Source organism: Mastigoproctus giganteus, chromosome 8 (assembly GCF_048544385.1).
Source record: "Mastigoproctus giganteus isolate SK-2022 chromosome 8, ASM4854438v1, whole genome shotgun sequence".
Lineage (NCBI taxonomy): Eukaryota > Metazoa > Arthropoda > Arachnida > Uropygi > Thelyphonidae > Mastigoproctus > Mastigoproctus giganteus.
This window is the reverse complement of record NC_143582.1, coordinates 173,330,087-173,350,270: the sequence shown is the minus strand read 5'-3', so window position 1 is coordinate 173,350,270 and position 20,184 is coordinate 173,330,087. Positions and strand designations below refer to the sequence as shown.

Here is a 20,184-nt window from a genome sequence, read left to right as displayed (position 1 = left end):
TAAACTGGTAGTAAACTCGATTTAATTGCATTTGCGATAATACCGACAGCTGGAATTGTATGGGTTTTTACGTTATTATGGTGAAATGTGTTTCCCCTTCGCTGATATAAAAAGCATAAATACATTTTCAGAATCTTCTCTTCATTTTCCTATCGTGTTGCATTCAGTTGGGGTGATTCCGCATTTGACTGCCATTTCTTGTAAACATAAAGGCGAATCTCTTGTAAACACATAAGCAAATTCAGTCATGTTATATACGATATTGTTCCTCTATTTATAAATGGTGTATGATCGAATTCGTGTAGTGTAAACACGTGTTATACGAGGACTGACTCTATATGATATCAAAATTATTTTTTGCATCCAGTTCCTTGTGACCACCTCATATTATCCAGTCAAATTGATTAGACAACACTTCCCCTTGACAGATCCATGCTGTGTCTGAATTATTACTGCAGTCTTGTTTAAATGTCCAGCAATGCTTCTTTAACCAGCGACTCCATTATTTTCCCTGGAATGGAAGTTAAACTAACAGGTCTGTAATTACTCATGTCATCCTTTGATCCCCCTCCCCCTTTATTTTATTGTATATGCAGTGAGATATTTGAGGTCCTGTACAGAAGTGCAGTGTGTAACATGGGTTTCCTCACAAGAAAAATGTTCATTTTGTAACATTACCTTGCTTCCAAATCATTTTTGCAATGTCAAGAGACATTCAATGACAAATATCCAAATAGTGAGATCAGCATTTGCACCATTGTTGAACATATTCTTTGTAGAGTTGCATTAGATATATTAAAAAGAGTAAGTGCATCTCTACACAAACAAGTTTTATGCTTCCGGAAAATTCTATAAGTTTTAATTAAATTCTATATTTGTTTTTAATAAAATTTGATTTATTATTGCAAACTGGATTGTATTTTAATTGGATAACCATCTATAATATTGTAGATTTTATTTTTGCTTTTAGCCTGAAATTTCATTAATTATTTTAATTTCATATTTTTTTTATATAACTTTTATTCTCCATCATTATTCAGAGCTATACATGATGTGAAAGCAACTGACATGGGAAATGGTTTTGTTCGATACAAAGCTGAGGTGGATTTTGATGGGAGGGAACTTACAAGGTCGTATTTGGATAGCCAAGACTTAGAAAATCTTTTGAAGGTATTATTTATATTCCAGTTATTCTTTACATAATATCTCATTATTAATAGAATAAAATATGAATGTCTTAAAAGTTAGTAAACATTATTAAAATCAAATAGCTATACAAAGGGGAAGTTCAGTATATATGTAAAGCTATTGCTAGTTTCTTTTTTAACTCCTTCCCGGAACATTTTTTCCAAAAAAATGTGCTGTAATGGATCGACTTTTTTTATTTTACAGATTAAAAGTATGCGTCATGTGAATACTCATTGTATAGTTTTTTGTGTTTTTTATTAATTTTTTCATAGAAAATACACGGGAGTAATTAACCATTTGGGCTGTCCCGAGTTATCTCATGTAAGCCAAAAAGTGTGCAAATTATATAGATTTTTTTTTAATAAATTAGCTCTTGAGCTAAAAGAAAGGCACAGAAAAAGTCTTCATTACTCATTATATAAATAAATTTAAAAAATCAAGTGGAATGCACAAGCAGTAATCGCGAACTAATTACATTCTGACACATGGCAGCCACAAGTGGACAGGTGAGGTAAGCGTCGCTTACGGGTGGCAGTTCAAGAGGGTGCGGAAATATTTTTCGATATTGTTTTTGTGAATTATTTTCTTGGGTTCAGTATTCTGCATTTAGGATGGTAAATTATATTTTGCTTACTGGCGGCACAGGAATGCATGCTACTGTTCTGACATTGCTGTACAGTATAAGTAAAATGAAAGCCAGTTGTTTGCTGCCAGGCCTTAAGAAAATCCTGAGAAAACTCAGGATTTACCTGCCTAATTCAAAATTAGCCAGAGAAAATATGTTTCAGTCTTAAATTTGGAGGTATTATTGTTTGCTTCGGGTATTATTGTATCCCGAGATATTTCATGTAGTTCCAAACAACTTTTAAAACTAAAAATGAGATATCTCGGGATAATCCATGAAGGATTATCCCGAGATATCTCAATCGGGAATTTAAACATTAGCTATAAAATGTTCTCATATAGACATTTATTATTATTTCAGTTCATTCAAATTGTAATACAGAATTAATTCTTATAGAGCTATTATCAGTGATATCTTCAAGGTGTGGGTTTTTTTTTTTTTTTTTTTTTTTTCCTGTACCTTCTCTGATTAGACTTGCCATTGATCAAAATGGAGGAAATGAACAAAGAAAAAGAAAAGTTTGTTTAGTAAGTTTGGAGTTGGCTCATGGCTAGCCAACTCTAAACACACTTAACAACTCACTCAACTCCATCCTTAAATTGGATGCCGGCTAGTAGTTGTTCCTGTTCTAATGCAGTGGTTTTCAACCTTTTTTTAATAAAAGCACCCCTAAGTAATTTATTTTATTTTGCAGCACCCCTATTCAATTTTCTGCCTGTTAGATCCGATTCTCTCTCTCTCTCTCTCTCTCTCTCTCTCTCTCTCTCTCTCTCTCTCTATATATATATATATATATATATATATATATATAATATTAAAAAATATATATGTTTTATGATCTTTATTACAGTAATATAATTATAAAAATTACATTTCATAATACAAATTATATATACACAGTACAGCAGGCCCCCGTTATAATACGGTTCGGTTTACGCTGATTCGCTATAACGCTGTTCTTATATTATAACCCGTATCTGACTATAATGCTGTCACAGATCACTATAATGCTCTTTTACAGATTGAATTTTTGGCATATTTAACGAAATCGTTTCATTTGATGGAGTCAATAGCTTGAAAATGAATATCAAAACAGCATTAAAACGTTTCCCACGCTCAGTGAAATTTTCTTGCACGCTAATTTAATTGCAGTACAGTGACTTGTTACGTAGTTCCAAGATCAACATTTTAAAAAATGATCAAGTATATTGCTTGTAATATTTGCGTTATATGCATTTATCCGAAGTCTAGTCATCACTCAGTACAGTATTAGACATCGTGCGTAACGGACAGTTTACTTGAACATTGTATCGTAATTAATGCAACCAACGCAGTTACATTTTCGAAGAGTTAATAATGGCCAATAAGAATCAAAAAACCAACAATGTCTTGGTGCAGTACAAAGACTATAAATGTAAGAAAAATACTACTGAATTTGAAAATTAAATTAGATGTTTTGAAGCGAATCGATTCTGGTCAACGACAAGTGGATGTGTGCCATAATTTAGGACTTGCAACTTTAACTGTAAGAACAATTATAAAAAAATAAAGAATTAATTAGCAGTGGGAAAGATAGCTGTTCCACTGCAAGCAACTAGGGCTAGGCCAGCTATTAGGATTGAAATGGAAAGACTAACTAATTTTTATTGAAGATAATATCCAATGCAGAATTCAGTTAAGTTAAATATTATAAAAAAAAAAAAAAAAAGAGAGAGAGAGAGAGAGAGAGAGAGATTAGCCAATATGATTATCTGAAGAAAACTCACCTAAAAAAAAAAAAAATGTGGAACCATTTAAAACTGGTAAGGGCTAGTTGAACAGATTTAAAATCCAGGGAGAAACCGCAAGTGCAGATCAAGGAGCCGAAACTTTCAAAAAAGAACTTGTTAAAATTATTGAAGAGGGGTATTATGTGTTATACTTCTCAACAAGTTTTTAACATAGATGGATCAGGACTTTTGTGGAAACGAATGCATAAAGAAGTTTTATATTGAAAGAAGAAAAAAACATGCCAGGTTTCAAAGCAGCAAAGGATCGGTTGACTTTAATGTTAGGTGGTAACGCTGCGGGGGATTTAAAATTATACCCCTTTTAGTTTATTTTGAAGAGGGCCAAAGTTCAACCCAAAATCGACCCATTTTTCATGATTAAATTCATCAATTAAATTAAATCAATTTAGATCAATTAAATTCATGATTTTAATTGGAAATTTAAGTTTAATTTTGATATGTAAGTAGTTAGCACATAATTATATACATATGTAATGCAGAATATTTTATATGTACAAATATTTGATAAAAAAACTTGGAGAGGATTGAGAAAAGTTCATCTTTTTGTATAAGAAAGTTCAGCTGTAGGTAATATGTAATCATCACTATGATTGTATTTAAAAATGAACGATGATGATATCTATTTTATTTTTCACAGGAAATGCAAGAAACGAAGACTATAGAAGAAGTGGAAAGTTTTATATTGAAGCATGGAGAAAATATAGTTGATCTGTTGGGAGCTCAAGTAGATAGGATAGAGCATACAATGAAGGTAATTATTATTTATTGGAGCATATAGGTTAGTGCAAAATCATCATTTTAATGTAGCCATCTACCAAAGTAGTTAAATTAATTAATTAAATTGGTATCGTTTTGGTTATATCTCATATTGTGAATGCCTTCATGATGAGTTGCCATGGTATTGTACTGTCTTGAATAAGTAACACTTCATCATTGGAGAAGACTACTGTTATTTATTCTCAGCAGATACCATCACCCAGATGGCACCATTTCAAAGCTTGTTGACTTCTCTTTGGTGGGTGGGCAGGTACCCTGGTGTTGCAATAGTGACAACCCAGTTATGAAGTATAACTTCACAATATGAGAGATGCCATGGTGTGCAGTAATATAGACTATAAAATATTTAAGGGCAAAGGCCTCGTGCTATGAGGTAGAATGAGTAGTCTTCTGCACTGGTGAAGTGTTACTTGAGGTAGTACAATACCATTACAACTCATTGTGAAAGCATTCACAATATGAGATATAATCAAAATGATGCTTTTGCACTAACCTATATGTTAGTCATTCTACCTTGTAGCATGAGGTCTTTGCCCTTAAATATTTTATATTTATTGGAGCTTAATTCAACAAGTGCAAGAGAGAGAATAATCTGTAGGAGTTTAAGAGCAGTCTTATACATTCAAGTAACATAATAGATATGAATGAGAGAACACTCATTCATATCTATTATGGTACCTGTTATGTTCTCCCCATCTCTTCAAAAAGGCCTCTGAGGTTGGGAAAGTTCATATTCACAATACCGTAAACCCCCGCTATTTGCGGTATCTGTATTCGCGGTTTCGCGTATTCACGGTCGCTGATTTAATATAAAATGAAACCTAAAAAAATGTGAATTTTAAAGCACCGTGAACATTTTCCACCATAAAAAAAACATGGGTGTGGCTAAAATTATCTTTCCCGGTCAAAACAGCTCTCAGTGGGTGGGGGAGAGGGGTGACAAAATCGCGAGCGTGGATGTTTCTCGCTAATCCTTGTTCAGTATGTGTTATGTCATGGAAAGTTTTGTCGTTTGCTTTTAATTTATAAGCTTATAAATTGAATAAATTTATCAATTTATAAATTGATATGCTTACAAAAGTGATAAATCTACCGTTTTGCAGTGTAAAACAGACTTTTTCGAGTGTGTTAACAGAAGAAAGTGACTTTATTGTGGACAAGTTCTTTCTAACCCGTACAAAAATATGGCTACGAATAACAAGCGAAATGTGAAAATATCAAAGAAGGTGATGACATTAGCGAATAAAATTGAGTTATTAGACAAAATTTCTAATGGTGAAAGTGTCTCCTCAGTGGCAAAACATTATAAAATCAATGAGTCAACGGTACGATCAATCAAAAAATCGGAAGAAAAAATCCGCCGTAGTGTCCGTGAAAATGCGCTAATTGCTTCAAAAATTTGCTCTGTAACTCGTGATGTTAAATTAGAAAAAATGGAAAAGGCTTTAAATCTGTGGATAGAAGACCGAACTCAAAATAAAATTCCGTTAAGTTCACTCATCATTCGTGAAAAGGCAAAACTCCTTTATCAGCACTTTAGCGAAACTGGTGATAGCACTGGCGGGATAAGTTTTTTAGCTAGCAAAGGTGCTGGTTTGAAAGATTTGTTTGAAATTTCTAATAAATATTACATTTAATATTAAATTGTTTCTTATTTTCATTTCGATGCCATATGCTTGCATTTCACTATGTACTGTCTATGTACATAGTCATATTATGAAGGTACATATAATACATACATAGACAAAATTTTAGACTAGTTTTTCTTATATATTTCATACTTTGGAACGGAACCCCTTTATTACTATGGGAGCCATAACTCAGTATTCGCGTTTTCAGTATTCGCGGCATTTCTCAGGAACATAACCCCTGCGAATAGCGGGGGTTTACTGTATTACATTAATACACCAACCGTTGAGCTAAAATAATTTAATACTGTATATATACAAACGATACGGAGGATACTGTAACATAATCTATTTACAATAACTGATAGTGAATAAAGCCTAAAAACAAAATAAAATACAAAATTTTAAAATACAATAAAATATATAAGATTAAAAGCATTAAAACTATTAAAACTATACAATTGTAGCTTTCGCGGGCATCCGCCTCCTTTCTCAACAAGAAATAATACTTGTGCAGCACATCCTTAAGTGCTTAGTGTTCTCAACAGTTTTTCTCCGTTTATACAGTTTACCTCAGAGGTAGAAGCAGGTGGTACCCTCCCATTCCTGGATGTAATGGTATACAGAGATGGCTCCAGGCTTAAAACCACAATCTATAAGAAACCAGTATGCCGGAGCCAGTATACCAACTACAGGTCGGTGCAGACTAGGCAACACAAGAATAGCATTGCTAAGGCACTATTTGATAGGATTGGAACCCACTGTAGTACTTCTGAGGAGAAAGAAATTTCACAAATTGCAGCAGCCCTCATGAAATGCGGTTACCCCCAGAGGATCATGGATAAATATAGTAGAGGAGTGGAGTCTATCCATAGAGAATTGGCTGTTCCGGTTACCACAGCTTACATTCCCTACTATCCGGGCCTTACAGAACGCATTGCAAGGGTATTTCGGGATTATCAAGCACACTGTGTGCAACTTCCAGGTTGGAGGTTGCACAATAGTGTTGCAAGTTAAGGACCCCATATCAAGGGACTCAGTAGTGGGGTTATATATGAGATTAAATGCCCGGATTGTGGGGAATGTTATGTGGGGGAAACAGGGCGGTGGCTTAAGGATCGTCTGGGGAAACACACGAGTGCCATACAGACCGCAGAGTTTGGTAAGTCCGCTGTTGCTGAACATTTCTGGGAAAGACAGCACCAGGTCTCCCCAGAAATGCTGTCATCCTTGATCGGGCACATAGGTTCTGGGACCGCAAGTGGCTGGAGAACTTGTGGATTTACTCATCCGATAACAATACTATGAATAGGGATAGGGGTGTGCGGCTTCTCCCTCTTTTTGAGGCTATAGTCCTCTCAAAAGATGAGCATTTCTGTTTACCACGTTCCCGAGCTGCTTCTGGTTCTGGGACACATGTAGGAACTTTTGTTCATGTGCCTGATCAACCACGTGTGCCATGAACCTGATACTTAAGGATGTGCTGCACAAGTATTATTTCTTGTTGAGAAAGGAGGCGGACGCCCCTGAAAGCTAAAATTGTGTAGTTTTAATGCTTTTAATCTTATATATTTTATTGTATTTTAAAATTTTGTATTTTATTTTGTTTTTAGGCTTTATTCACTATCAGTTATTGTAAATAGATTATGTTACAGTATCCTCTGTATTGTTTGTATATATATACAGTATTAAATTATTTTAACTCAACAGTTGGTGTATTAATGTAATATTGTGAATATCTCCCCATCTCTTCCATTATGTAGTGTGATTGATGTCTTCTGAGGTTATGATGGGCATCATGGCGAGATCCAATCTTCTTTAAATTTCAAGGATACAGCTCAGAGTTCACAGGCTAGCCACTAGATAGTCCATCAGACTGAACCTATTGTTAATTGTCTAGGAAGCATCTGAATCAGCTAGTGTATAATCTCTCTGTCTCTACTCTGCCAGATAGTGACTTGAGGGAGTCCAAGTAAGGTGTATGCAGGGCACATTGTCGAAGCTATGTTATATCAAGGAGCTGGGTATATTCTCGCTGTGTATATGCTTCGTATCCAAAAATTTCATTTCTTCATACATGCCCTCTGTACCTTTTTTTTTTTTTACTACTGAATGTGTGATGAATAGTAAAACTAATAGAATAAACTTATCTGCAAAAAGATTTAAACCTCCCAAACACTTCCTTGTCATTTTACAAATATACGTGGGATCTTGGCCCAGCCTTAGTGATGTCCATTTCCGCATACATTCTACCAACTCCACTTACTTTTTCTGACAGAAACTTATAGATTATAGGTTGATTAAACCACTGCTCATCTCAGTTGCCCTACTTATTCATTGTACAATTCCTTTCACTTCAGAGGTGGTACATATGTCTGCTCATTACTTGTCAGAGACTTAGTAATTTGGAATCTCTTTTTGATCCTTTCTGGCTTAAAATCTCTCTTGTGAAATTCGTTCTATTGCCTCTATCATTCTCCTAACTCCAATAATCACTTGGAACTCTTTGTCTTTAACTCACAATTCCAGCTGGTCAAGATGCTGAGACTTTTGCAATTACTAATGATCTCATTCAAGTTATTCATTTATCTACCAGAATACCAAACAATAACCATACAGCCAACACTCTTGATCTTTTTCTCACAAACAACCCTTCCAAGCACACAGTCAAGGTGAGGTTCCTCTAACCACCTCAAATCACAACTTGGTAATGGTCTCTTCTCCAATGGAGCCTTTCTCTCGTGGCCATTCTCAGCCTTATGTTGTTTGGCATTACAAGAATGCGTATGTGATGACCTGCGAGATTTCTATTCTTCTTTTCCATGGTTGGATTACTGTTTTAAATCTTCTGATTCCAGTGTTTTTGCTCAGATTGTGTCAATGAAATTATTCTTCCACGGATGAAATCCTTTATTCCATACTCCACTTTAAAATCTCATCCTTTTTTTAAACCTTGGTTTTCCAATAAATGTGCTAAGACCATTCAAGGTAATAATGTTCATATCACAGTTGGCTCGCATCCAAATCTCCAGGTTTATTTTCTGCTCACAGGTAAGCTCACAACAATTATGTACAAGTTATTAATCAGTCCAAACTAGATTTTGAACAGGCTAAGAGTAGAAAATTACTTCTTGTCCAAATTGTATTCAAGCATTCTGGTCTCTTGCCACACCTATAGGCCACACCTTTTCCCCATCTATACTCCCTCCTCTGTTTGTATTCTACTTTCCTTCTAACTGCTGTATTGATGATCTTGGTAAACCACCACCTACCATTCTCAGTACACTTCATTCAGTGCCTCCGGTGGTCTTCCATCAAAACTATGCCGGAAGAATTTTGAACAGTCTTGATGCTAAAAAAGTGTCGGGTCCTAATGCCATTTCTCTACTTGTTTTCAAAACTTGTACTCCTGAGCTTACTCGTGTTCTGTGTTGCCTTTTTACACTTTCTTATTCCACTGGTGTTTTTCTTCTGCTTGTAAATATGCTCATATCTAGCCAGTTCCTAAAAAAGGGTGGGAAATCCCTTTCATCCAAATACCACCCCATAACACTTCTTTTTTTTTTTTTTTTTTTTTATGAAAACCCCAAACACGAAAGGTATCAAAACCTGTAGTACTTAGTACCATGCATGGGTTAAAGGAGAAGTATGGGGGGAGGGGGATGCCAGAAACTTTGCTCTAGAGACTAAACATGGGTTTCACCACTTCAAGCCTCCAATAAGCAAAGTGGTCGTATTTCACCGGTTGATGAAAGTCATCTACCACCTTTATTCTACTCTTTCTAAAGTAATGGAGAAATCCATTAACTGCCAACTCCTGAACTATTTATAATTCAATCTGCTCACTGATTGTCAATATGGATTCCACTGGTGATATACTGGCTTATGTTACCCTTCTGTGGACAAATTCAGTGGAAATGTTTGGTGAAACTCAAGCAATTACTCTTGACATTTCAAAGGCTTTTGATTATGTTTGGCATGTTGTTGTTATTTGGTTTTTAGGAGCATTAGCAACTAAGGCCATATTGCTCCGGGGATATGCGGTGGTCATTCCCTGACCTTTCTGCATCCTCTGTGTTTGGTGGTCACGGGCTCAAACCCCAGTCTAATCAAGAAACATGTGCTATGCAGAACCAACTTTTCTTCTTCTTCATATATTCCTTCAACTTCTGTTTTCTGCCACAACCTCCTTTCATGTATATTTCCTAAAAATCTTAAAATTCCGTCTAGTGTCAATAAGTGTCTTCTTTCATCTTCTCAACCTTCAATGTGTATGTGGTATTAAGTGCAGTAGATTCTAATACCTTTTGTGTTTGGAGTTTTCATTGAAAAAAATCCTGAATACAAAACTCTTTTTGAAAATTCAGTTACATTTATTGAGCATTGGTTGTTTTTCCTGGAAGCAAAAAAAAAATAAGTGCCTAGTTGTAGAATAGATGTGTGGAAATTTAGCCAGCAGGTAGTTGATTGGTGGAACGGGCTTCCATCTTTTGTTGTGGAAGCTAATAGCCTAAATAAATTTAAGGCTGAGCTGGACAGGCATTTGGAACGAACAGAGAGATGAAATGGGAAAATGGGAGGTTTTTTTTTTTTTTTTTTTTTTTGCTGATGCTGCATAAGCTTGCTTTCTTGCATCATATGCCTCTACTAATGCTAACTAATAAATGCATGTAAAAAGATAAAGCAAAGCATGATAAAAATATAATATAGTAGATGATAGAATATAGAAAAGATTGAAAGAGAAAGAAAGTACATCACATACAAATTATGGCCTTCAGCAGTGAAGGGGGAAACAACATATTATGATCACTATACAGTTCTAGGGAGAGCCCACAATTACAGTGTGCCACTAAGCACTCAGATTGTTTGGTAAGATCCAAAATAGTTGGAGCTGAGAAGGGGTGAGACCATTTTAACTTTATCCTAGTTGAGAAAAAAGGCAGGAGAGAGCAGGGACCATCTCATTAATTATGGCTGGTCTTTCAAGTCTGTCCTAGATGTATTGGGATCCTCTAATTAGAAGGTGGGATGGTTTAGTGGTAGTAGATGCTAATATCATCTTGGTATAACTGCAGTCTGCCTGGATAGTCTGTATATTGCAGTTTCCTAGTGCCAGTCATGGACACTGGATCCTTGTTTGTGCTGGATAGCCCAGAGCTTCTAAGAATTCTCTCTGGGGTTGGTTGTGTACCACCTTGAGAATCTTAGTGCTGTTACATCTGAATGGACAGGCCTTGGAGATGCTATGAAAAGCCACATCATCTGCATTTGATCTTTGTACATAGCAGTATTCCATCATTCATATCTAAAATAATTTAATAATATAAGATTGCAAGGGTATATTTCAATGCAGTAGTAAAATCAAATAAATTCTAAATGCTTTACTTTATTTGATTTCTTTCCCAGAGATTTTTTTCTCCCACTGATTCCTGAGGACTGAGTATTCAGTCTTTATTTTCACCATAGAGACCAATATTGTTTCTCTACATTTCTGCATAAATTTATAATTAACAACTTAGGCAAAACTATAAATAATGGTATTTGTCATAAAGTTGAATATAAATGCAAGCCTTAAGGTTGAATACTTGGCTCTTGAACTTCTGTGGGATCAAAGATCTGTGAATAAAATACAGTAAAACATTTGAATTCTTGAAGAATTATTAATATGTATAATTAACCACTCTTTTAGCACTTGAAGTTTTTAATATATATTTTATTAAGCATAGTCTAAACTAATATATATGATAGTGTGATGTTTTGGGTATCTTGCTGATATCCATCATCAGACCGTGCTGCTGACTGCCCTCAGACCTGAAGAGAAATAGCTCATTTCTCTTCAGGTCTGAGGGTCATCACACTATCGTATATATTAGTTTAGGCTATGCTTAATAAAATATATATTAAAAACTTCAAGTGGTAAAAGAGTGGTTAATTATACATATTAATAATTCTTAATGGATAACAACCACATAACATCCTTCCCAAACTACATTTGAATTCTATTTGATTAAAATAAATTATATCCTGCTCCACCAAAAAATTATTAAATAATGGAAATAGTAGCCAATCAATAAAAATTGGTTCACATTTTGTGGCAATTATTGTGGTTATTCTCTAATGAACAAGAAGTGGCCAAACACCAAGGTGAATGTGTTCAGCTGCAATGTTTATAGATTTTATAAGATCTCATTGTGGAGACACTCACAATATGAGATACAATTAAAACGATGCTTTTTACACTACATTCCCTGGTGCCTCCGTAGCCAGGTGGGAAGGAGCAGCAGTGCGTAGCACATGCTCCTTGATTAGACTGGGGTTCGAGCCCGTCACCACCAAATATGGAGGATGTGGAAAGGTCAGGGAATGACCACCGCATATCCCAGAGCAATATGGCCTTAGTTGCTAATGCTCCTAAAAACCAAATAACAAACAACAACATTTACACTACATACATAGTTCAAATTTATGGGTAAACTATGGTATATCTACACCGATATTATGTAGTTAATTACCTAAACCCTTAAGGAATTATGCCTTGTGCACTTCGTCTTCTAGAGTTTACATAAGTAAAGAACTCTTTGCTGTTTTTCTTTGCATCCTTTGCGAAAGATTTCTTGTAATATGCCTTTACCTACCTAACCTCCTTTGTGACTTGATTATAGACCAGCTTATACCTACCATGGGCTTCTGTGTCACCTGTTAATTTATATGTATCCCATGCATTTTTCTTCTCTGCCATATGTCTCATTAGTTCATCTGACATCCATTTAGGCCTAAACCTTGAATAATATTTCTTAGTTGGTATCAAAAGCCAAATAGCTTCCAAGGTTAATTCTTTGAATGCTTCCCATTTAGAATTTGCTGTTTGGTAACATCATCAGTTTGTCCCACTGTATAGAATTTAAAAACTGTCTCAGACCACCATAGTCACCTTTACAAAAGCAAAAACCCTTCCCTTTACCCCTGATGGTAGTTACCTCTTTGAGTTACCTCCCACATTAGCACACTGTGATCACTGCCACCTAGTGGTTCCTTTATGTGCAGATTCTTAATGCATGAAGAATCACTGCTTATATCAAATGAAGAGTATTACTCCCTCTAGTTGCCTCCTGAAAATGCTGCTGTAGAAAACAATCATCCAGTAAATCCACAAAAGCCTTGGCTAGTGTGCAAGTAGCTATATGGTGCCTGGCATTGTCTTGATAGAGAAACCACTTCACACCAGAAAGTTCAGTCACACCGGATTAAAGTCATCCTACATAGAAAAACTATAGCTTTCACTGTTATATTCAGAATTTTTAAAAAAGTTCTCCAAATTCATTCCTAATTTCATTTTTCATCTCCAGTTAATGAGTTGGCCATAATGTGTGTTAACCTACATTGCAAAAAACATGTGAAACAATAGAAACAATGTAGTTACATATTTCAAAGTATAAAGCTGTCACAGAGTAAAAATTATACTCTGTGACAGCTTTTTTTGTGTAGTGAGAAGATATAATATATAGTGTTTAAAGAAGACCTATACACAAGATTTGCTATATATTATAAAATCTAAAATGTAATGTGATCAGACATTTTCAAACAAATCAGCATAAGAACAATGTGCTGTGCATAGAAAGAAATCAAAAATAGTAGATGTGAATTTCAACATGCAGTGATAGTGTCTTTGCTGATTTTGGGTGGGAGGGGGTGGATGGACTCCAGAAATACAGATACCTAGTTCTTCATTTATCTTATTCATCTCCATTTATCTTATACTTCAAACTGGTTCCCATTACACTACTAGTGTGCCTAGTGGCTGTTTTTGACTGTTTGCATCAGAAAGGTGAGTCAACCAAAAGCAAAGCCAGTTCATTCATAGCTTTACTGAATTTAAAATAATTCTTTCAGTGGCATAGGTGCTAATAAAAAAAACAATAATCAGACCCCTCATCATAATAATTTACTTATAAATTATATAGTAACCCATCCAAATAAGAATATTTTATTATTTGAACATTAAATCTCATCTGCATTTTGTTTTACATTGCCTGCGTACTATCTGTTTAAATGAGGTTCCAGAATGCTGTTCCAGCAGGTTCCAACAAAAATAATTGTAATAGTGCCACACGTGCTTAATGCTTATCACATTGTTTATCTTACAGCATAATCTTCCTCTAAACTGTGCTAATCATGCAGGTGCATTGTTCAGACATATCTTTCCTAGATGTGAAATCACAAAAAAAATAAATAATAATAATAATAAAATATGTATGTGGAAGAATAACAGTAGAAAACATTATCAGCAAAATTGGACAGATAGGGAAAGAAGAGGTAGTGATGGCTTTGAAAAATGTGCTATTTTTGATTGCTACAGATGGAATAAAAAAAAAACTTTTTCATAACCAACATTCTAATTCTAATGCTTTCATATGCAGTGTTGTGCTTGCTCACTTACTCTCTATATGCTTGTGCAACTCCAGCTGTTATGCCCTTGAATGCTTTTTATCTGTAAAGTGTGTCATATATTTCAGCAGCTTCATTTTAAAATCCCCATGTGATTGTTTCCTTCTCATAATATGCCATGGCAGATCCTGTGGCACTGGGTTAAAAATCTCAACTCTAGGAAAGCTAACAAGGATTGGCACTACTCGGCATAAATTTTTAGAGCAATAAACCATATGACTTTTAATGTTTTCTCTGTCTGACACATATACTTATCAAACATTACTTGTAGCAATGTTTGATCCACTATGCATCAAAGGCAGTTAATATACAAGCAGTGTGAAAGTAAAAGAACGTGAAATTAATTGCTTGATTCATTTGGTGTGCTGATTGAACTCTGTGCTAAGTTTTCTTCTGATTTACAGCTCAACACAAAAGTAAGTGTTTATTTTTAGGTATAAATTCCAGATGTTTACTTTTCAACCATTATTTACAGATTTTCAAAATGTTTATTTCTCAACATTCAGAAAATTACAACACATTGAATGCACTCTCTCAAATATAGGCAAGAGCTAATGTGTTAAAACAAAATATTCTGCATAAGGTCAATTTGCTTTGCCAAATGTTGTAATAAGAAAAGGAACATCATTTATTCCTGATTAGTTCTGAATTTTCAGATATATTAATATTATGAACACACCTAAGACAGTTTATCTAAAATTTTTCATTTATTTTCCATAGAAACGCCATCCAGAAGTACGTCATGTGGATTTAGAGGTATTGTGAAGCTTCTCAGTTATTGTACTGTACAGATGTTTGTAAATATTTATACAATAAAAAGATGTATTTATTGCTGTATTCCTGTGGTATTTAAATTTTTCCTTTAAACACAATCTCTCTCTCTTTTTTTTTTTTTTTTTTTTTTGTCTTTACTCAAAGTCAACAATTCTAACTTTTTGCTTTACACTTCTGATATTAAGCAAAATTAATACCAGGTGTAAATATTAAACATTACACATTTTTACCAAAAAGACTACCATCAATTTGAATATATTTCATTATTGTAGTAGTGCTGTAGGCTTCTAAAAGTTGTAATGTGAAAGAAACCAGAAAAAAAAGAAATCAAAATTGGAAATATTTGTGAATATTTTGTATGTACAATACACTGTAAATTACATGAACCTGGAACAAAAATAATCAAGTGCACCAAAAATTCCCAAAACAGCCAACTTAATCCTAGATGTTTTCATAATAGCATCCTGTTTAATTATATTAAGTATAATAATATTACATTATAATTTAATTATATTGTTGTTTTAACTGACTTGGTTATTTATTTTATGATATCATATATTTGGCATATCAGATTTTTTTTATCATATACTTAGATTTCATTAATGCTTTTGACGCTTTATACAAATTGGAGCAGTATGGCATTAACAACAAGTTAGTGATATAGATAAAGAGATGGTTGAGTGGCAGAAGACAGAAGTTGGTTATAAATGGGTACTGCTCTTCTTGGACTAGTGTTATTAGTTGGGTTTCTTAGGGTTCAGTGCTGGGCCCTTACTGAGGACAACATATCAAACTTATTGTCTAAATTTTCAGCTGATACAAACATTGGCAGGTAGTTAATGATACTACTGCACAAGATCTAGGCAGGGTGGTTAATGATACAACTATACAAGACTTAAAATAATTAGACAGAGCCAATTAGACAACTATACAAGACTTAGAATAATTAGACTGAGAAGGGGCAGTTGAGGTTTAACATTGATGAATTCAAGGCTCTGCATATAGGCAACATTTGAGTGTTACCACATTGTTTGGCAGAGAATGAAAGAGAACAGGGTTATTGTACAGTCCAACATGAAGTTTTCAGAGCAGTGCAAACAAGCTGCTAGGACAGCCCATAGGGTTCTGTCAGTGATTACAGAATTTTTTCCAGCAGGGACAAGGAGGTGGTTATCCCATTGTATAAGGCAGTGGTTAGGCAACATCTCGAGTACTGCATGTGGGCCTGGAAGCCTCATTTTAAGAAGAATGTGGATCTCTTGGAACAGGAGCAAATAAGAGCAACCAGATTAGTTGAGGACACAAGAGTACTCTTACCATGAAAAGGAAAGTGTTCAGTTCTGTTAGTTGTGGTACTTGAAAACTAGGCACCCTCATTGAAGTATTTAAAGCTTTAAATGGATTGAGTAAACTAAATATTCTTACTCTTTTTCCTTCAAGGTAAATGTGTAGAAATTTGCTTTCAACTAAAAGTAATTGATTATTGGAACAAATTTCCTTCTGGGGTTGTGGAAGTGGAAGTGGATAATTTTAATAAAGTTAAGGAAGTATTAGAGGTGATTGAAAGATGAGATGAATAGTTTTTTTTTTTTAATTATCTTGTTTTCTTGCATTATTTTCCACTTCTAATACTTATAATGATCATGGTACTCATGCCCGATGGGATAAAACTTGTCATCTACACATTATATCAAGGGCTTCCACTATTTTATGTGAATTTATATGGCGGTATTGAATTAAACTGTAGGAAACTTCATGCTATCTGTGCAGCATAGGATGAGGATTACGCTGAACAAATTTTCAGTACAAAAAAAAAAGAGATAAGATTGCAATTTGATATTTTTTGAAATAATCGTCACTGTCCATCTAGCAATATCCACTTAGTTCAAGGTAACTGTCAATCTAGCAGGTAAAAAGTGAGGAACGAAGAACTAGAATGCACTTAATCTCCTAAGAAGCATTTGAGAGTACTGACTATATTTGAGAGTGCTAACCTGAATAATCCCTTAAAGATGAAACTAGAAAAGATGAATGAAATATGGAGTAGCTGGTACATTATTTTGCATAGAAGTTGTTAATCACAACTAGAAAAGATGAATGAAATTAGAATAGACCTCGGATGATTCTTGTACAACTTACAGTAGGAAAGAAGTATAAAGGCTGCACCTGTCTAGATTACTTTTGCAGAATATCTACTTATACTTAGACATGCAAAATGTTTAAGTAAAACTATTAAAAAAGGAGGAGAATATAATTGCAGTGTTGGTAAGAGCTCATTGAACATAATTCGAAATAAGCTGAATAGCAAATCAGGAGAAAGCCCTCCAGGCAATGGAGCATACTCCTGATGAAGAAATTCATGAATTTCTCTCATTATGGAATTCTGGAGAATGCGTTTACAGTAATACCCCGACTTACGCTACCCCGACTTACGCGAACTCGGAGTTACGCGGTTCTTGATTTTTTCGTTTGGCAACGCTGCCGCCCACTATCTTCAAGGTCGTTTTTCATATGTTATCGATATACGGTGCAACGGCGTAGAATGAGAGCGAAAGTTGAACAAAATTCAACTTTGCTGCTTTTATGTTTTTTATATCAGTGAAGGGGAAAACACATTTCACCATAATAACGTAAAAACCAACACAATTCCAGCTATCGGTATAATCGCAAATGCAATTAGATCGAGTTTACTACCAGTTTATAACAGATTTCACTAGCAGAAACGCAACTGGATTTTTATTGTTTTATGGGAGTAACCCCTAGAAATGTGTGGTGTTAATAGTGTATCTCTGCCTTTATGGTGTTGTTTATTCAGTTGCTACATGTGGTTAGGCAACATCTCGAGTACTGCATGTGGGCCTGGAAGCCTCATTTTAAGAAGAATGTGGATCTCTTGGAACAGGAGCAAATAAGAGCAACCAGATTAGTTGAGGACACAAGAGTACTCTTACCATGAAAAGGAACAGCAGCGGGCAGCTTTGTTTATGTGTATCAAGCGTGCCTCCTCGTTTTGTAATTGCGCTTTATTCCCTAAAAATGAATAAAATACTTAATTAAAAGGTGTGAAAAGGAAGCGTCCTGGTGAAGACACTGCAGATTCAGAGAGAAAAAGAAAAGCAATTATCGATAAACAGAGGCGGACTGGGTCAAAAATTCTTACCCGGGAAAATTTATAGTGACCTCATACTATGGTTTATGGCCAAAATCACACTGGCCCACCGGGGTTACACTGGCCCCGGTAAGGCTTATGGCCAGTCCGCCTCTGTCGATAGAGAAAAAATATGAAATTGTGAAACGCTTTGAGCGAAATGAAAGACCATGTGATATTGCACGTGCTACAGACCTAAATGAAGCAACGGCGAAAAGCACATGACAATTGCAAACTTGACAGGTTGAAAATTGAAAAGGGCTCAATTGTAAAGGGCTTAAAAATTTTAGAAAACATAGACTCCAACGAAGAACGCGTTATAGCTACAAAGCAAGGAATAAAAAAATTATTAGCTTGCTACGAAGAAATTCTGCGTGAAAAAAAGAAGGCGCGTCAGACGAATTTGTTAGATTTTATGAAGCCATCGACATCGAAATAACTTTTTAACGTAAGTCATTTGTTTTTTTAATACATATTTTGTATTAAACTGTATAAAGAACTGCAATTTTATTAATATTTTTCTTCTAAACTAGTGTTTTTGTTAGTCCCTGGTCCCAATTAAGCAAAATTTATACGTATTTATATGCAAAGTTGTACCCCGACTTACGCGAATTCGACTTACGCGATTTTCGTCGGACCCACCTGTCGCGTAACTTCGGGGTATTACTGTATTTCAATTTAAATCCTATCAAAAACCATAAACAAAATGTTGAATGTAATGACTATGTAGAATATGGGAACTATATGAAATTTAGTCAAGGAAGCAATCGCCAAAATATCTGAGGAATCATTAGCATGTACAGTTATTATCATGAAAGCACATTAAAAAAGGTAGGTTCAATTAATAAGAACATATCAGCAATAATACAGGAAAATGTTTTTAACAATCTGACGAGATGACTGTGTGCTGGTGGCAAACCCCTTGTCTTCATTTTCATTCTACCTACTCGTACTCCAACAGTAGCACAGTTACAGAAATGCATTAAGCAAAAATAATGCCTCTTACCTCCATTATTATTTTTTGCTTATTTTATTCATTATTTATCATTATTTTATTATTATAATTATTGATTAATATAATTGATGCCTGCATACCTTCTTAAATTTCACCTCTGTTAATACTTGCTGGTCTTGTTGCAGATTACTGTTTAATAATATAAGTCATGAATTATATTCTTGTATGGAATGTGGATACTGAACAACCTCTTAAATTCCTCCCTACACTTCAATTATGAAGCCCATTAACAATCCTATGATGTAAAGAGATGTCGTAAATATCTAATTAGATTAGTTGAATGACTGAAATTAATGTACGTGTGCACAGAGGGACTCCTAAACAATATATAGATCAGCAGTGGCCATAACGTGGCACGCACAGGCTTGTGGAGTGGCTCTCATGTGGATATATTTTGATTTTTATTTATATCAAAATTTTATATATACAAAGTTTAAAAATAACTTTATTTTTTAAGCAAGCATATTTCTTGTTACAAAAGTTTTTTTCAAAAACATAAAGATACAAATTTCACAAAATACTAATTCTGACAGACAATACTTCACAGAATATATTTACATATTAGGTTTGCTTGTCAATGCTTTACGAGCATTGTCCATCTTAGCAGTTAGTTGCTAAAAGTTTGGTTGATGACTTGTTAGGGCAGTATGTACAAGCTCATTTAAATGCTCATCAGTCAAACCAGACCAATACTTATTTTTTAAAAAGTTTGTGTTGAATACAATGACTCACAAGAATATGTCGTACCGAAAATAGAGATTAATCTCTACACATGCTTGTTTTTGGATATTTTT

At 34.6% G+C, this 20,184-nt stretch overlaps 1 protein-coding gene across 1 annotated transcript in view; it reads left to right on the top strand.

Annotated features, from left to right (window-relative positions):
• ZnT49B (solute carrier family 30 member 9) overlaps positions 1 to 15,290 on the top strand; it is a 168,165-nt gene extending 152,875 nt beyond the window's left edge. The window contains exons 16-18 of the mRNA XM_090379907.1: positions 1,041 to 1,170; positions 4,241 to 4,354; positions 15,174 to 15,290. Of these exons, the coding sequence (XP_090236033.1) occupies positions 1,041 to 1,170; positions 4,241 to 4,354; positions 15,174 to 15,218 (289 nt within the window). The 3' untranslated portion in view covers positions 15,219 to 15,290. The remainder of the gene's footprint in view (positions 1 to 1,040; positions 1,171 to 4,240; positions 4,355 to 15,173) is intronic.
• The last annotated feature ends 4,894 nt before the right edge of the window (positions 15,291 to 20,184 follow it).